The sequence below is a fragment of the Scleropages formosus genome, chromosome 18 (assembly GCF_900964775.1).
Source record: "Scleropages formosus chromosome 18, fSclFor1.1, whole genome shotgun sequence".
NCBI classification, from domain to species: domain Eukaryota; kingdom Metazoa; phylum Chordata; class Actinopteri; order Osteoglossiformes; family Osteoglossidae; genus Scleropages; species Scleropages formosus.
The window spans coordinates 24,052,300-24,066,384 of NC_041823.1; the positions used below are offsets into that span (position 1 = coordinate 24,052,300).

Sequence of the window (14,085 nt, forward strand, 5' to 3'; positions counted from 1 at the left end):
CGTTCAAAAAACCCTGCTGCTGCCTCCCTGGCCATGGAGCTGCCCTGTTTCTCGACTTTTAAAATTAGATTCATACATTCAGCAGATGTTTTTCTCCAAAGCGACATACAACTCAGAATAAATAAAAATGCATTTCACCAAGCGATGCATTCACACATTGTATTTTTTAATGAGACGTATGTTGCTTTGGAGAAAGGGTCTGCTAAATCAATAAATGTAAATGTAAATACAGACACATTCCTAAAGATTCCTGAAGTGCAGTCAGTTAGCCCAAAATCAAGAAAATTTTTGCTGGCTCACATTACACAAGTAGCAGGATAGTGAATTGATGGCAAGCCCCTGGCCTGCTCTGTGTCACATTCAGCTAACAAACTTTTCAACAGGCTTCTCCCAAAGTGGGTGGTGTGGTGGCACAGCAAGTAGTGCTGCTGTCTCACAGTGCCTGGGTGGTGTGAGAGAATGTGGGTTTGATTCCCCCACTCAGTCTGTGTGGAGTTTGCATGTTCTTCCTGTGTCTGTGTGGGTTTCCTCTGGGTGCTCTTGTTTCCTCCCACAGCCCCAAGACATGCTGTTCAGGTTCCCCTGTGTGTAAGTGACACACAGAGTGTGTGTTCCACTGATGTATGGATGAGTGACCCATTGTAAGTAGTGTAAGTCACCTGGTGAATAAGGTGTGTGGGCTGATAACACTACATAGAGCTCATTGGAAGTTGCTTTGGAGAAAAGTGTCTGCTAAGTGAATAAATGTAACAAACCACCTCTGGACTTCATTTGTAAGTAGAGGATTGATTGAAAATAGGAATTATTCTATATACATTCATTTAAAATTAACTGCAAGCAGGTTTTCAATCATTAAGACAATAAAATTGCTCTTAATATTTATTTAATGGATTTCACACTTACTTTTTGGAGACTCTCTGACATGCGATCCCTCCAAAAAGACATAGCAGTAGTCCTCCACCAACACCAAGTCCAATCATCCAAAGTGGTAATGACTTGTCTACAGCTGGGCACATCACATCATTATAATTACAAGTAGTACTTTTACAGCTGTATTTGTGTTTGCAGTGAAGTTTTTGTATACGTTATACAAATATTTTTAATGCATTCTTTGTCTTCTGATTCATTCAAGCCAGTAAAACATTCACATTTGAACTTGCCTGTAAAAGGTAATCGATATAATTCTGTTCCATGGTCGTTAGAGGCACTGCAGTTAATCTGCTGGCCCTTCTTCTCCAACGGCCCAGAGACAACATGCAAGATGTTCCCACTGAGTACAGATGAGATATTCAGCATTTTGTTCCCAAGGTGATCTAAAGAGGTCAGTCTGACAGAGGCCACAGGGTTGGCATCCACCACACACTCACACCTGAGCCAGCTGTTGTTCAAAATGCAGCTGGATTCCTTCAGAATAACTGGAGCATCTGCACAAGACACATATGAACCCAAGACTCTGAATTCCACATATAACATAAAGGTACAAGGTTGCAAGGATAACATATAGCAAACTTACATTCAATATTTATCAGTCTGATTTTTGAACTGGCTTCTCCAAAGTCATTGCGAGCGGAACAGCTGTAGTACCCAGTGTCTCTGGACACTTTTGCCAAATAAAGATTCTGTGACTCCCCCTCTTGCTGGACCATGTGACCCCTTTGCACCCTATACCATCGGTATGACTTTGCTGGAGGGTAACTCTGACTGAGGCATGAGAGGTTCACTGGCTGTCCCTCAAGGGGTCGACCAGGATGTTGGGTCACAGAGACATTCGATGGAGATGCTGCAGAGAAAAAGAACACATATATGCACATTACTTTTAATGTATGTTCAGCATTTTGTCATTTTAACAAAGTACTTTTATTCAGTTAGGAAAGAAATGTAGAATTTTGTTTTAGCTGACATCTGTAGTTCCTTCTGCAAATGTATGGATGACTGAAGACTTTAATTTTCTTCCACTAGAAAAATAACATTTCATCTGCATCCTGTCTGGAAATCCTTCTGGAACTTATTAGGTACATTTATGTGATCACAAGTGTGAAATGATGCAATCTTTTGACCTTTTGCCTTTGTTTTATGTACATGTGCACTGCTTCTTTCTCTGTGCCTTGCTGATGTTCTTAAAGCTTATTTTAAAACAATTATATCAATTAGTATGGAATTAGTATGGTATTATCAGCAATTTAGACAAATGTGCTATCAAGTCAAATCAAACTCATAGCACCCGCACATATGGTTTCTGGAGCAAGGGAGCAAACAGAAGTGATTGGTTATTGTCTTCTTCCATGAATGTTTGCACAGTAGAACCCCAGGGAGAAACTGCAAACTCAGCACACTCTGAGCTGAATTAAAACCCCACACCCACCGAGCAGCTCAGGAGCTGCTCCAGCTCCACCCTCTACATTACCACATCCTGGTGGGTAATACAGGTAGTACAAATTTTGAAATATATTGCTGAAGTGAAATATGCTACATGTATTGTACATTTTACAGGCTCCAGTGTCCAAAAAGATTCCTTTCTGTAAATCTCAACATAAATAATACTATTCAAACTTTGTGGAATACTTTGGGAACCCCATTAAGAGGGTACGACCTCATAACTGTATAGCGTACACAGGTTCAGGAATGCTCTTTAACTGATAGTATAACTATATTTTGCTTAAAGAGCTATTTTGGTCTTTAAGCAAAATATATATGTACCCCTGCTCCATTTTGCATTACTTGCTCACTCAGGCTAGTTAATTATTTGTCCATTTCTACCCTGAAAGAAATTAGCAGCACCCAGCTGCTCTTTTACAGCCAAATTCACTTTTTATACTTGAATCATCTGGTAAGTGCTCAGCAGTCCCTTTTAGTTAATTGTTTTATTCACTTAAATCTCTTGGACATCTTAGTAGTGTATTGCATCAATGCTTTCCTGTCTTTCAGTGCCATTTACTCACACTGGCTGATTATTAGCATTGGCTATCAGACCAAAATTAGCCAAAATTTTTTTCAGTAAAAAACAGTGTAACTCATTTGAAATAGAATAAATAAGAATAACAATGTTATATATAAATGAACTTAAAAAAAATAATGATTTGGATGATGACTATGCAAACACAAACATTTCAGTACACAAACGAGACCACAGAGTGCCAGAACTGAAATGAGAGTGTGGGTATGCTGATCCTACAATGCATTGCATCTCAACCTCTCTAACACAACCACTTGACACAATTTTGACAAGTCTCAGTTTGTAGCACTGGATCAAATTTTGCAGGCCAGGACTGGATGTTATATATTGCAAGACCAAATAATGGGTATCAGTATAATTATTTTGAAGAGTTACATCATGGTCTTGTAACTCGTACTCCTACACAACAGAGGGAACTGTGCTCACATTTTCAACTATACATCACAGTTAAGGAAAACAAAGGCTTATATTGCTAGAGACAGCAAAAAGTTTAACAACAAGAAAAAAAAAAATCTTTATTTATGTTCGACGGACCATCTTTGTTTTTTCCCTGCACATATTCCACATCTTTAACCAAGTTCTGTAAACTACTACACTGCTCTCTAAATCAGCAGTCCTTCTGCATTTGTCCCTAATACAACGCTGCTACTGATATTTCTGAAAACATTACATTATTTTTAACATTTATTCTAGATGATATACAGTGCATAGGGGGTGCGGTGGCGCAGTGGGTTGGACCACAGTCCTGCTCTCCGGTGGGTCTGGGATTCGAGTCCCGCTTGGGGTGCCTTGCGGCGGACTGGCGTCCCGTCCTGGGTGTGTCCCCTCCCCCTCCGGCCTTACGCCCTGTGTTACTGGGTAGGCTCCGGTTCCCCGTGACCCCGTATGGGACAAGCGGTTCTGAAAATGTGTGTGTGTGTGTGTGTGTGTGTGTGTGTGAGATATACAGTACTGCTCTCTGACTGGACATTGTTTTCAGGAAATACAGTGGACTAAAAGAAATAAAAGTTCTATCATTTGTGAATGTTAAATTATGAAAATCAAAGCAGTTATCACATTACCTTTCATAAAAAATCTTGAGTTTGCTCTTGTCCGTGCCATGGATGTTTTCTACAACATATGATACAGACTTCTGGCTTATGGTGTCCCTAGTAGCCCACTGGAAGCTTATTGTGTGGTTCTGAGAGACAGAATCTTGGGAGAAGCCTGTTCTTTGGACATCTTTACCCTTAAATCCACTGCACAGAGGCAGGAGGTCTAGCCCTGGCAATGCAGTAACAGCTCAGTGACCCTTGATGATAATAGCAGGGGGACTCAGTATGGAAGGTTTGTCTAGGTAGGAACATGCAAAGAAATAGGAAAAAAAAAATACACAGAGTTCAAGATAAGTGCAAAATCTATAATTATGTTAATCCTCATTCCTGATTCTTGTGAATTTTATACTTTACCACTCTGAAAAAAGGTTAATTGAGAAACCGAGTGATATTTCTGCAGGCAATCAGCACAGTATCTAAGTTCAACATATGGGCTTCAGTGGCTAATGTAGATTTTTTTTAAAAGGATTTGCACCACATGTTCTGTTTTTTCCAGTTCAGCATCTTTACACTGAAATTGGGCCAGAAATAAAGAATAAAGGAGTCCACATTCCAACCATGATGCATTATTCAAGAGCATAGCTCAGCTAAGCTGCTTGGTAAGTTCTCCACTTCTGACTCTACTTTTTTCTCTTCAGTTTGAGGCTTAGTACTAAAATATTCACACAACACTCAAGCAACTATCGCTACAAAACCCCATCCCAGCTCCCTTACATTCTGTGATCACCACAAAGTCAGAGGAATAGTTTCTGCTGCCAAAGCTGTTTATTGCCATGCACCAGAACTGGTTCTCATCTGGATCCAGGTTACTGATGGAAATGCGCTGGGAGGTATCCCTAAGCAATATGACTCTGTAATCTTTGATATGGTACCATTGGAAGTCACTGGCAGGTGGGTTAGCTTTACTCTTGCAGAACAGGAAGACGTCACTACCCTGATGCACAACATTTTTCTGTGCAGTGACTTCAAATGACACTAGAGCATCTAGGGGGAAGTACAAAATGGCAGCTTGGAAGGACTCTCATAAATCCCACAAGGCATCAATAATAAAAAACAAATAATACTAAACTTTCTGACTATACTAATCAGACAATGAGTTTCCTTTCAGTTTTAGTACACTTGTATCCAGGCTGGTGTGACAATGATTACCTGCATTTCACAAGCAAAGGATTTTGCCCTGATGGAGGTTTCCATATTTGCTACCTCAGATACCCCTTATTAGTTCGTATTTTGATACAACCATCTACTCACAAACAGGAAATATCAATTTCCTTCCTAATTTCTCTGCTAAATTCTCTCTGCCTTGTTTCTTCTGTCTTTCTATGGCCTGTGTGTTCTGCTCTCTCTTTGTCATCAAAACCGTCATTGCAAGATAATTGTAAACTACTTTTATTCTCATACAATAATCTTTCAGTAATCTGTATCTCAGTCCAAAGGGCTGCAGATTGATTCTTCTCTTGCTTTTTTTTTTTCCCTTTGTCCTGCTTTCATGAAGCAAACAAGTTGATGGTAAAAATAAGGTGTCAGCAGTTTTCTATGACTCATTGTCATCTTCAGCAGACTTTCGCTTCCCATATCTCACCAAACACTTCACACTCAAAAATTTCCATTGCAGTTTGTTATGCCTTTTTTAATGTCACTTTGAATTATTTCTGTTCCTTTTTCTGAAGAAATGAGCATTGTTAATGGTACATTAGTCATGAATAACATTTATAATTAGACAAACACAAGTTTTGCTGTTTCTACAATAAAATTTGGCTGAATGAAAATTGTAAGCTTTGAGAATCTGCTGCCACCAAGATCCAATGTTACAAGCAGGTTATTGATGAAAAGGGCTCTTCAAAACTTCCAGTTCTGCTCATAGTCTCATTTAGCCATTTGATGAATGCTCATGTTCAAAGTGTCTTACAGTGTTAAACTACCAACAACTGTCTACTCATTTACACAGCTAGGACCTGGAGCAATTCAGGGTAAGTACCTTGCTCAAGGGTACTAGAGCAGCACACAAGTTTCAAACTAGCAACCTTCACATGCACGGGCCGTTGCCTTAACCCATACACTATCAGTCTCCCCTTCACAGCGACCTAAAGTTTCACCTGGATTCATACTGGCACTTTTGTTTCATTATGCATTTTCACATATTCATTGTGTTCAACTGGGTTTATCCTGCTTTTGTTATTACATTTTACGTAAAGAGCTCTGAAATAAACACACACACACACACACACACACACACACACACTGCCTGAAACCTCTGGTCCCAAGCAGGGTTAAAGCCTAATCCAGCAACACAGTTTGCAAGGCCGGAGGGGGAGGGGATACACCCTGGACAGGACGCCAGTCCGTCACAAGGCATCCCAAGCAAGACTTGAGCCCCAGACCCACCAGAGAACAGGACCCGGCCAAGGTGGCCATGCCACAGCACCCCCCCTCCCATTCTGAAGTAATCATATTGCAAAATGTTCATAGAAAAATGGACTCAACTGAATGGTTTCCTTGCTTTTCATGCCCTTGTAACTGTATTCCCATGATGATGTGACCTATGTGTATAAATAGCTGGAAAGGAAAACCAAAACTTTCACTTAAAGAACCACAAGGGATCACACTTTAATCATTAGGAAAGGGTCTGCTTAAATGACTATTTTCACTTCAACAAAGTGACTTCTCATTGCCGGTGACAGTGACAGCACCATGGTTTACTGCCCTGCTGGACATTTTTGCTGTCCTTTCCTTCTTCTGATGCCTGAGTTATTGTTCACTGCTTTTCTGAAACCCTAAAGGAACCATGACCCTGTTTCATTAGGTTGTGTTTTTAAACAAAACACTTTATTGCTTGTGAATTGTGCTTTACTTCTTTTGTGGTCACACTCCTCTCAACATAGAATAAACTCTCCAGAGAGGAGGAAGATGGTAAATTGGGTGTTAATGCTGCTCTTCATTACTTCTCTATTCCACTGAACTGTGTGGACCCACACCCAAAAGTAAATGCACCTCACACCATTTTATGGCCCTCACAACCCTTTACTACAGTTAACTCTAGACCGAGTTGGTAGGATGTCTCAGGGCCACTAGGAAGCATGAACAAAGTGAAAACTATCTTCTTCAAATGAAATACATCCATTTTTGACCCAAAGACCAAACAGAAGAAAACATTAACACAAGAACAAGATAATGATTATTGCTGAGGTACCCTGTATTGCTGAGTTGTCAGCTTTATTTGTTTTTTCATATAAGCCAATTTATTACATAGTGACTGACAATAGTAAATTTAGATTACAAGATAGCAAGGTCAAAATACTGCATGTATAGGGGGGTATACAGATTATGAGAAACAGTAAATGCTGCTATTGTAAACTGCAAAGAAATTTAAATGAACTATTATCTAGTAAAAAAAATAAAAATAAAAATCTTTTAAAACTATTGATATAGTTGTAATAATAAACCTGCAGACTTTCCTCTATACTTTTAGACCAGTTTCTTTACTACACATAAGGTCTAAGATGTTTTTCTTCAGGTGAGGCTATAAACTACAATCATTTACTTTACCTTGAAAACCTATTTAACACCCTTTCTGAACTGTTGGTGGTGTCCTGAAAGATGGAAAACTAGCCCTGTTTGAAATATTGAATTCTGTTTTGTTACTGAAACTATCCTAATAAAAAAAACTGCTGTTTAGTAATTTAAGTTAGAACACCATCATAATAATTTACAATGACCAGTTTATTGCTAAAGAGAGTTGTTTAACTTACAAGTCACAATGAGGGCAACCCTCATAGTTGCATTCCTATTTCCTGGGTGTGTGATGGTGCATGACACCATCTTTCCATGATCCTCATCATGTGCCTTCCAGGAGATCTCTGCTGTGACACGCCATTGTCCCATTTCCTCCTTTGTGTGACTCACTTGGATGCTCCCCTGCTGATCTCCAAAAGAAAGGGATGGAGGAGAGGAAGGACAGGTGTGGACAGCTGTACAATAAACTTTGATTGTCTTGCCTTCTGTCTGCTCTCCAGTCACTGACATTTCAGGTGGAGCCACAACATCTGGAACATAATAAGTAGATACCATTACTTCAGATCTGTAAATGGAAGGAAAGATTCACAGATTAATGCAAAAATGTTGAATGTCAGTTTTGCCCTCCCTACTCATGTGGTCACCTGCAGAAGGCTGGGTGTTGCAGGTGTTAAAGTAGACATATGTAAGCTGGAAGCACATATCAATACCTTATAATGTGGCAATCATGGATTAAGCCAGAAACTTTCTTTAAATTATAACTTTTGTATGTTATTACCCACCCTAAGGCAGTGCAAGTTCTTGGTATGACTGTTTTGCTAAATCTTTTAATTGTTGAGAAAACATTTTGAGCTCAACTACATATTTTCAAAGTGAAGTTGAGAAAAATTTAATATCCCTCACCCAACTCTTGAGCATTATCTATTGTCTGTACCTTTTACATTCAGTGTCACTGTGGTATCATAAAATTTGTAGTCTCTGTAGGAGATCATATCAGGGTCAATCCACACGTATATTTTTTCCTGGTTCTGTGTTGAATGTACATCCTTGATCTTCAGACTGCAGTTCTTCTCTGTTGCATTCCCAACTAGTTCGGTCTTATACCTAAATTTTTCTATGACGCCACCTGGTTTGTTTTTACTGTACACCAGTGGATAACCATAGCTCACATACTGGTACCACACAACTTCTTTGGGCTGGTAATTCCATGGGCAGGTGAACTGGCATGGGATGATGACGCAGGACCCTGTCAAGGCGGTGATGTGTCCTGGCATTGTGACACTCCATTGGGCATTTGCTAGAATTACAGCCCTTATTACTAGAATAAAAGAAGCGAGTGAGATAGAGAAGCATATATTATGTATAGTAATTTTTTAAAAAAATTATTTTTCTCATGAGGGGGGTGTGGTGGCGCAGTGGGTTGGACCGCAGTCCTGCTCTCCAGTGGGTCTGGGGTTCGAGTCCCGCTTGGGGTGCCTTGCGACGGACTGGCGTCCCGTCCTGGGTGTGTCCCCTCCCCCTCTGGCCTTACGCCCTATGTTACCGGGTTGGCTCCGGTTCCCCGTGACCCCGTATGGGACAAGCGGTTCTGAAAATGTGTGTGTGTGTGTGTATTTTTCTCATTGTATTCATTCTTCTAAATCCCCATTTTTTCAGTAGACATTGCAACATTTAATTCTTTCATTAAAAGCACGTGCTAACTCGATATAAAACAAAAAACAAGGTTCTACATTCATACTGCTTCATTAAAATTGCAGTTGACATTGTTTTACAAAATACTCTTTGGCATTTAAAATAAGCCTTTTAAACTTTCCACTTTCTTCTTATTAAGCATATTTAAGATAATTGTATTATTAACCATTATTTACCCAGCAGCTTTGTCTAAGGTACTATACAGCTTGTTTACTAAACTATTTAAAATTATTTTTTACTTTATGGATATGAGTAATTTATACTGTACTAATACAGTGTAAATACCATGATCAAGGGTACTAAGTGGCAAAAGCAATGGACAAAGGACACTGGCTCATGGCTACACAGATTTATCCCAGTGCCATCCTCTAAACCACCTGGAAACCAGCTACACCGATGCTGCTGGGAGCGCCTAAACCAACTATGCACCGGGCACGGCCAATTCAAGGCACACATGTACAAAATGGGACTAGCAGACAGCCCTGGATGCCCATGCGGAGAGCAGCAACAAACTGCAGAACATCTGCTGGCTTACTGCCCCACATACACACTCACGCCAGTGGATCTGACGAACATCGATGACACAGACGTTAAACTCTGGCTACATGAAGCCAATTTTGCAGCTTAAAGCTTGCCCTATGTTGCTGAAGATCTGTTTTTGATCACATGATAAATAAGGGTATTAAACCAGGAAGAGGAATTCAAGCCTGGGTCCACTGAATGGAAGGGGATAACTAACTACTACAATGCCTTAAAACCAAAACAAAAGCTGTTGCATTTAAACCAACATCAAAATTATATTAAAAAACCCCATCTGATTATTTCCACCGATAGCTACCTTTATCCAAAAGAACTTTCTAGCAGATACCCATTTATAAAGCAAGGTTTTCTTACCAGAGTAATTCAGGATAAGATCCTTGCTGAATGGTACTATAGTAGGAGCAGATGCTAAAGACAAACTACAAATATAAATTGTCCTGTGTGTTACACATCTTGCTGTCTTACAAATAAATACTTTCCTGTCGTTTTAGTTTAATTACTGCACTAAGCAAACAATAAAGACCTGTTCTTATGACCATAAGACCAAAGCAGTGACAATCACAACAATCACAATCTATAATTTAACAAACTGAAGTAATAAATGAATCATTAATAAGCTAAACCCTTAATAAAAAGTAATTTACAATTTTTTATCCTTTTCAGAATCCCAGTTTTCTTACCAGATCAATTTGACAAAAGCACCATGCTGAAGGATATTACAGCAGGTGATACTGGCAATCAGGTCACTTTGCTTTAGTTCTATCTGCTATCTTGCCAATTGTCTTTCTGAGTAGAATTCCAATAATAATCAATAAGTAATAAGTAACAAACAGAAAAGGCAATACTAAGCAAGTCAGCAATAATATTACTACATAGCACTGAGCATAGTCAGGGTAAATTTAAATAATATATGTCTTTGCACTGGAGGAACAGGCTGGATGCATGTGTAGCATGTTTTCATCTAAAGACGTATACAACACACACAATTTTCTGAACCGCTTGTCCCATACGGGGTCATGGGGAACCGGAGCCTAACCCGGCAACTCAGGGGATAAGGCTGGATGGGGGGGGGGGCACACCCAGGACGGGACGCCAGTCCGTCACAAGGCACCCCAAGTGGGACTCGAGCCCTAGACCCACCGGAGAGCAGGACCCGGTCCAACCCACTGCGCCACCGCGCACCCCTGCATATACAACATTCATGCAATATTGAGAAGGCTAATCTTATTAACAGCATGTATCAAATGTATCAACTATAAATATACTGGTTTTCATGTAGCAAATAGAGAAAGGACATTTAACCATCTTGACAAGAATGATTGCTGTTCTGGCCGAATAAGACAACAGAGGCCATTACAGGTTAGACTGGACATAACCACTGCAGTTAAATGTTCCCAGCATTGTTTACAAGCTATGATTAAACAGTGATAACATTTATTTAGCTGACACATTTGTCGATGGAAACATACAACATTAGACTTTACTCTGATTTACTCAAAGACTATTGTTAAGCCTCAGTAATGCATTTACCTTCAACAATCCACAATAAAAACACTCTTCTTCCACAGCAACCCATGTGTGAATCACCTGCATATGGGAAACATGGTGATCAGAATGGAAACTAAAAATGCTGCTAATAGTTAGGTGAGCATAACTGTAGCACACAGAAGCCTTGATCATGCTAATCTCATTGATTATTGAATGCACCTGATGAGGAGACAAGGAACAGGTGCAGACACAGTACTTAAGTGGACTGATGAAAAAAAGGGAGTTGTTGAACTATGGAACGACAAGTATAGCTGAAGATGTAATACTCTTGTGTTATAATTGCATTTGTTTTGTCCTAATGGCTCCTTAGGCCTAATGAGGGTCAAAAAAGTCTTTATCACTACACATGCCACAATTACTATTTTCTTTGTGCTTATGTTTTTAAAAAGTTAATGAAATAAAAAGTAACTGCATTACCAATTGAAAATATATTGCTAATACATTGTTTCCTGCAGCAGTTGTGTTCTACTTTTCACTTACAAAATTAACTAAATATGTAATTTGGCCAGGGATGCCCAAACTTTTGGATAAAACCGTATATTCTTAGATAATCTTATGTCATGTATAAAATTTTTCCCCTATATTGAATCATTTATACCACTGAAAAAATATTAGCGAGACAAAGACCATATTTATTCTGTTAATTTTTGTTGTTTGAGAAACAGCTATATAGTGTAATATTATTAAAATGTACAATGTAATCTTCATATACTTTTATGTAATTTTGATTTAGGAACACCAAACTGAACAATAAATAGAATGATTATATAAATCTCTCAAATACAGAACAGCTGAAATGGAAGAAAATAATCACAGTCTCAGTTTTGTCTAGTTACACACGAGCATGCAGAGTCTTCATGGCCAGAGTCGACAACCTCTATGAAGACTTTGTCATAGTTAACAAATAAAGCAGTAAAGCATATTGTATTGAAATGTACTTACCTAAAGTAATTTGAAAACGTTTCTCTCGGTTGCTACTGCTAAAATAGCACAAACTGAATGAAACCTGTTGCTGTTCTGCTTTTGCAAATTAAGTTTGTGGTTTCTGTAAGGGTTCCTGTTTTAGAGCGGTATTGGCCACAGTAACATCAGTAAGCAGAAAAAATGCAATGAATTTAGCACATTGCCTAAAAGTCACAACAGTATTTACTTAAAATGTCAATATGTCAAAATGAAGGAAACATGATGATGTGCTGTATGTTTTCAAAAACACATTTAGCAATGGGAGGACTTTACCATTTCTCTGATTCCTAAGCAGTGCACTACTTTCAACATACTTTAACATAAATTGGAATAAATTGTTGGAAGGTTTACCAAAACATATTTTCTAATCTATACGATTTCTTAACATATATTACATGTGTTTTTTTTTTTTTTTCCCTCCCATATGTCCATTTTAGTCTCTGTTGGAAATTTGCAGAGAAGACCAGGAGACTTGGAAATATCTTCAGCAGGATTCTTTATTGCAGATGAGAGCATCAGTCTACAACATCAGAACGTGCTGTTTCGCGCTGTAGTCATCAAGTCTAACTAAGGGAAACATACATTGTGGTTTTCTAGGCATTCAGAGGGGAGTCCTTAAAGGTGTGACCTTACACAAAGCTTTAGAGGTGATACCTTCAAACAAAGCGTCAAAGGCAAGGAATCCTTCACAGGAGTCAACCCCTGATTGCTAGTTACCCCAAACTTCCTTCTCACCAAATGGTTTTACCACCATATAGTAACAAGATCTGGCGATATGTCAACATTCTCACACAGTTTCATTTTGCTGCAAATAATCACAGTGATCACATCAACAGGCAGACCCGTTCAACTGTGATCACATAAACAGGCAGACCCATTCAACTGTGATCACATCAACAGGCAGACCCGTTCAACTGTGATCACATAAACAGGCAGACCCATTCAACTGTGATCACATAAACAGGCAGACCCATTCAACTGTAAATTTAATCTAATCATCCAACAGATGTTGTCTTGAATGCCTATAAGCAATGTGTATTACCCTGGTGTTTTTATATGATAATAGAGTGAGGCAGAGCATCCAGAGCGAGGAGTCGAACACCGGTAGCTGAGATGGCATCTTATGAAGGAATAGAGTCCCTTTTCAACATAAGTTCCATCCCGAATGTATCATCTGATGGCACACCAGTGTGTTGTGTATCATGTAATATGTATTGCTTAGTTGCACCTGTTGACATTGTTGAACATTTCATTTGCTCGAAATGCATGACAAATAATGACTTGGTGAGGAAGGTCCGTGATTTAGAAGAGCGCATTAAGAATTTGATTTCTATCCAAGAAACGGAGAGTTGGTTGGACTTAGTGTGTCCCGATGCCTCTGTCGTGTTGAACTCGGCGTCGACACTTGCAGGCCCCAGTACAGCTAATGAGAAGCCAGGTACCCCGGAGCGCTCTCATAGCGACTGGGTTACTGTTCGGAGTAAGTTGAATAAAGTGAAGCCTAAGCCACGGGTTCCTGGCTCGGGTTCTCCCATCCAAACCCAGAATAGATATTCAGCTCTAAGCAGTTCACCTAATAATAATAACAATAATAACAACAACAACAATAATTGGGGGATTCGGCTATTCAAAATGTTAAGGTAGGGGGCCTGGGAATCGAAGTGTAAAGGTAAAGGTGAAGTGTTTTCCACGCGCACATTTGTCCGACATGGAGGCTCGTGTCAGTTCTCTGGCCGATGATGCCGTGTCGACTAAGATGGTGCATGCTGGTGGTAATGATAT

At 39.4% G+C, this 14,085-nt stretch overlaps 1 protein-coding gene across 1 annotated transcript; it reads right to left on the reverse strand.

Annotated features, from left to right (window-relative positions):
• Positions 1 to 1,322: 1,322 nt before the first annotated feature.
• On the reverse strand, positions 1,323 to 12,349 carry LOC108919126 (myelin-associated glycoprotein-like). The gene is made up of 6 exons (XM_029260113.1): positions 12,283 to 12,349; positions 11,323 to 11,379; positions 8,495 to 8,878; positions 7,797 to 8,090; positions 1,514 to 1,780; positions 1,323 to 1,327 (listed from the first exon to the last, which is right to left on the reverse strand). Exons 2-6 carry the CDS (start codon positions 11,366 to 11,368, stop codon positions 1,323 to 1,325), a joined length of 996 nt encoding a protein of 331 aa, XP_029115946.1. The 5' UTR covers positions 11,369 to 11,379; positions 12,283 to 12,349.
• Between the last annotated feature and the right edge of the window lie 1,736 nt (positions 12,350 to 14,085).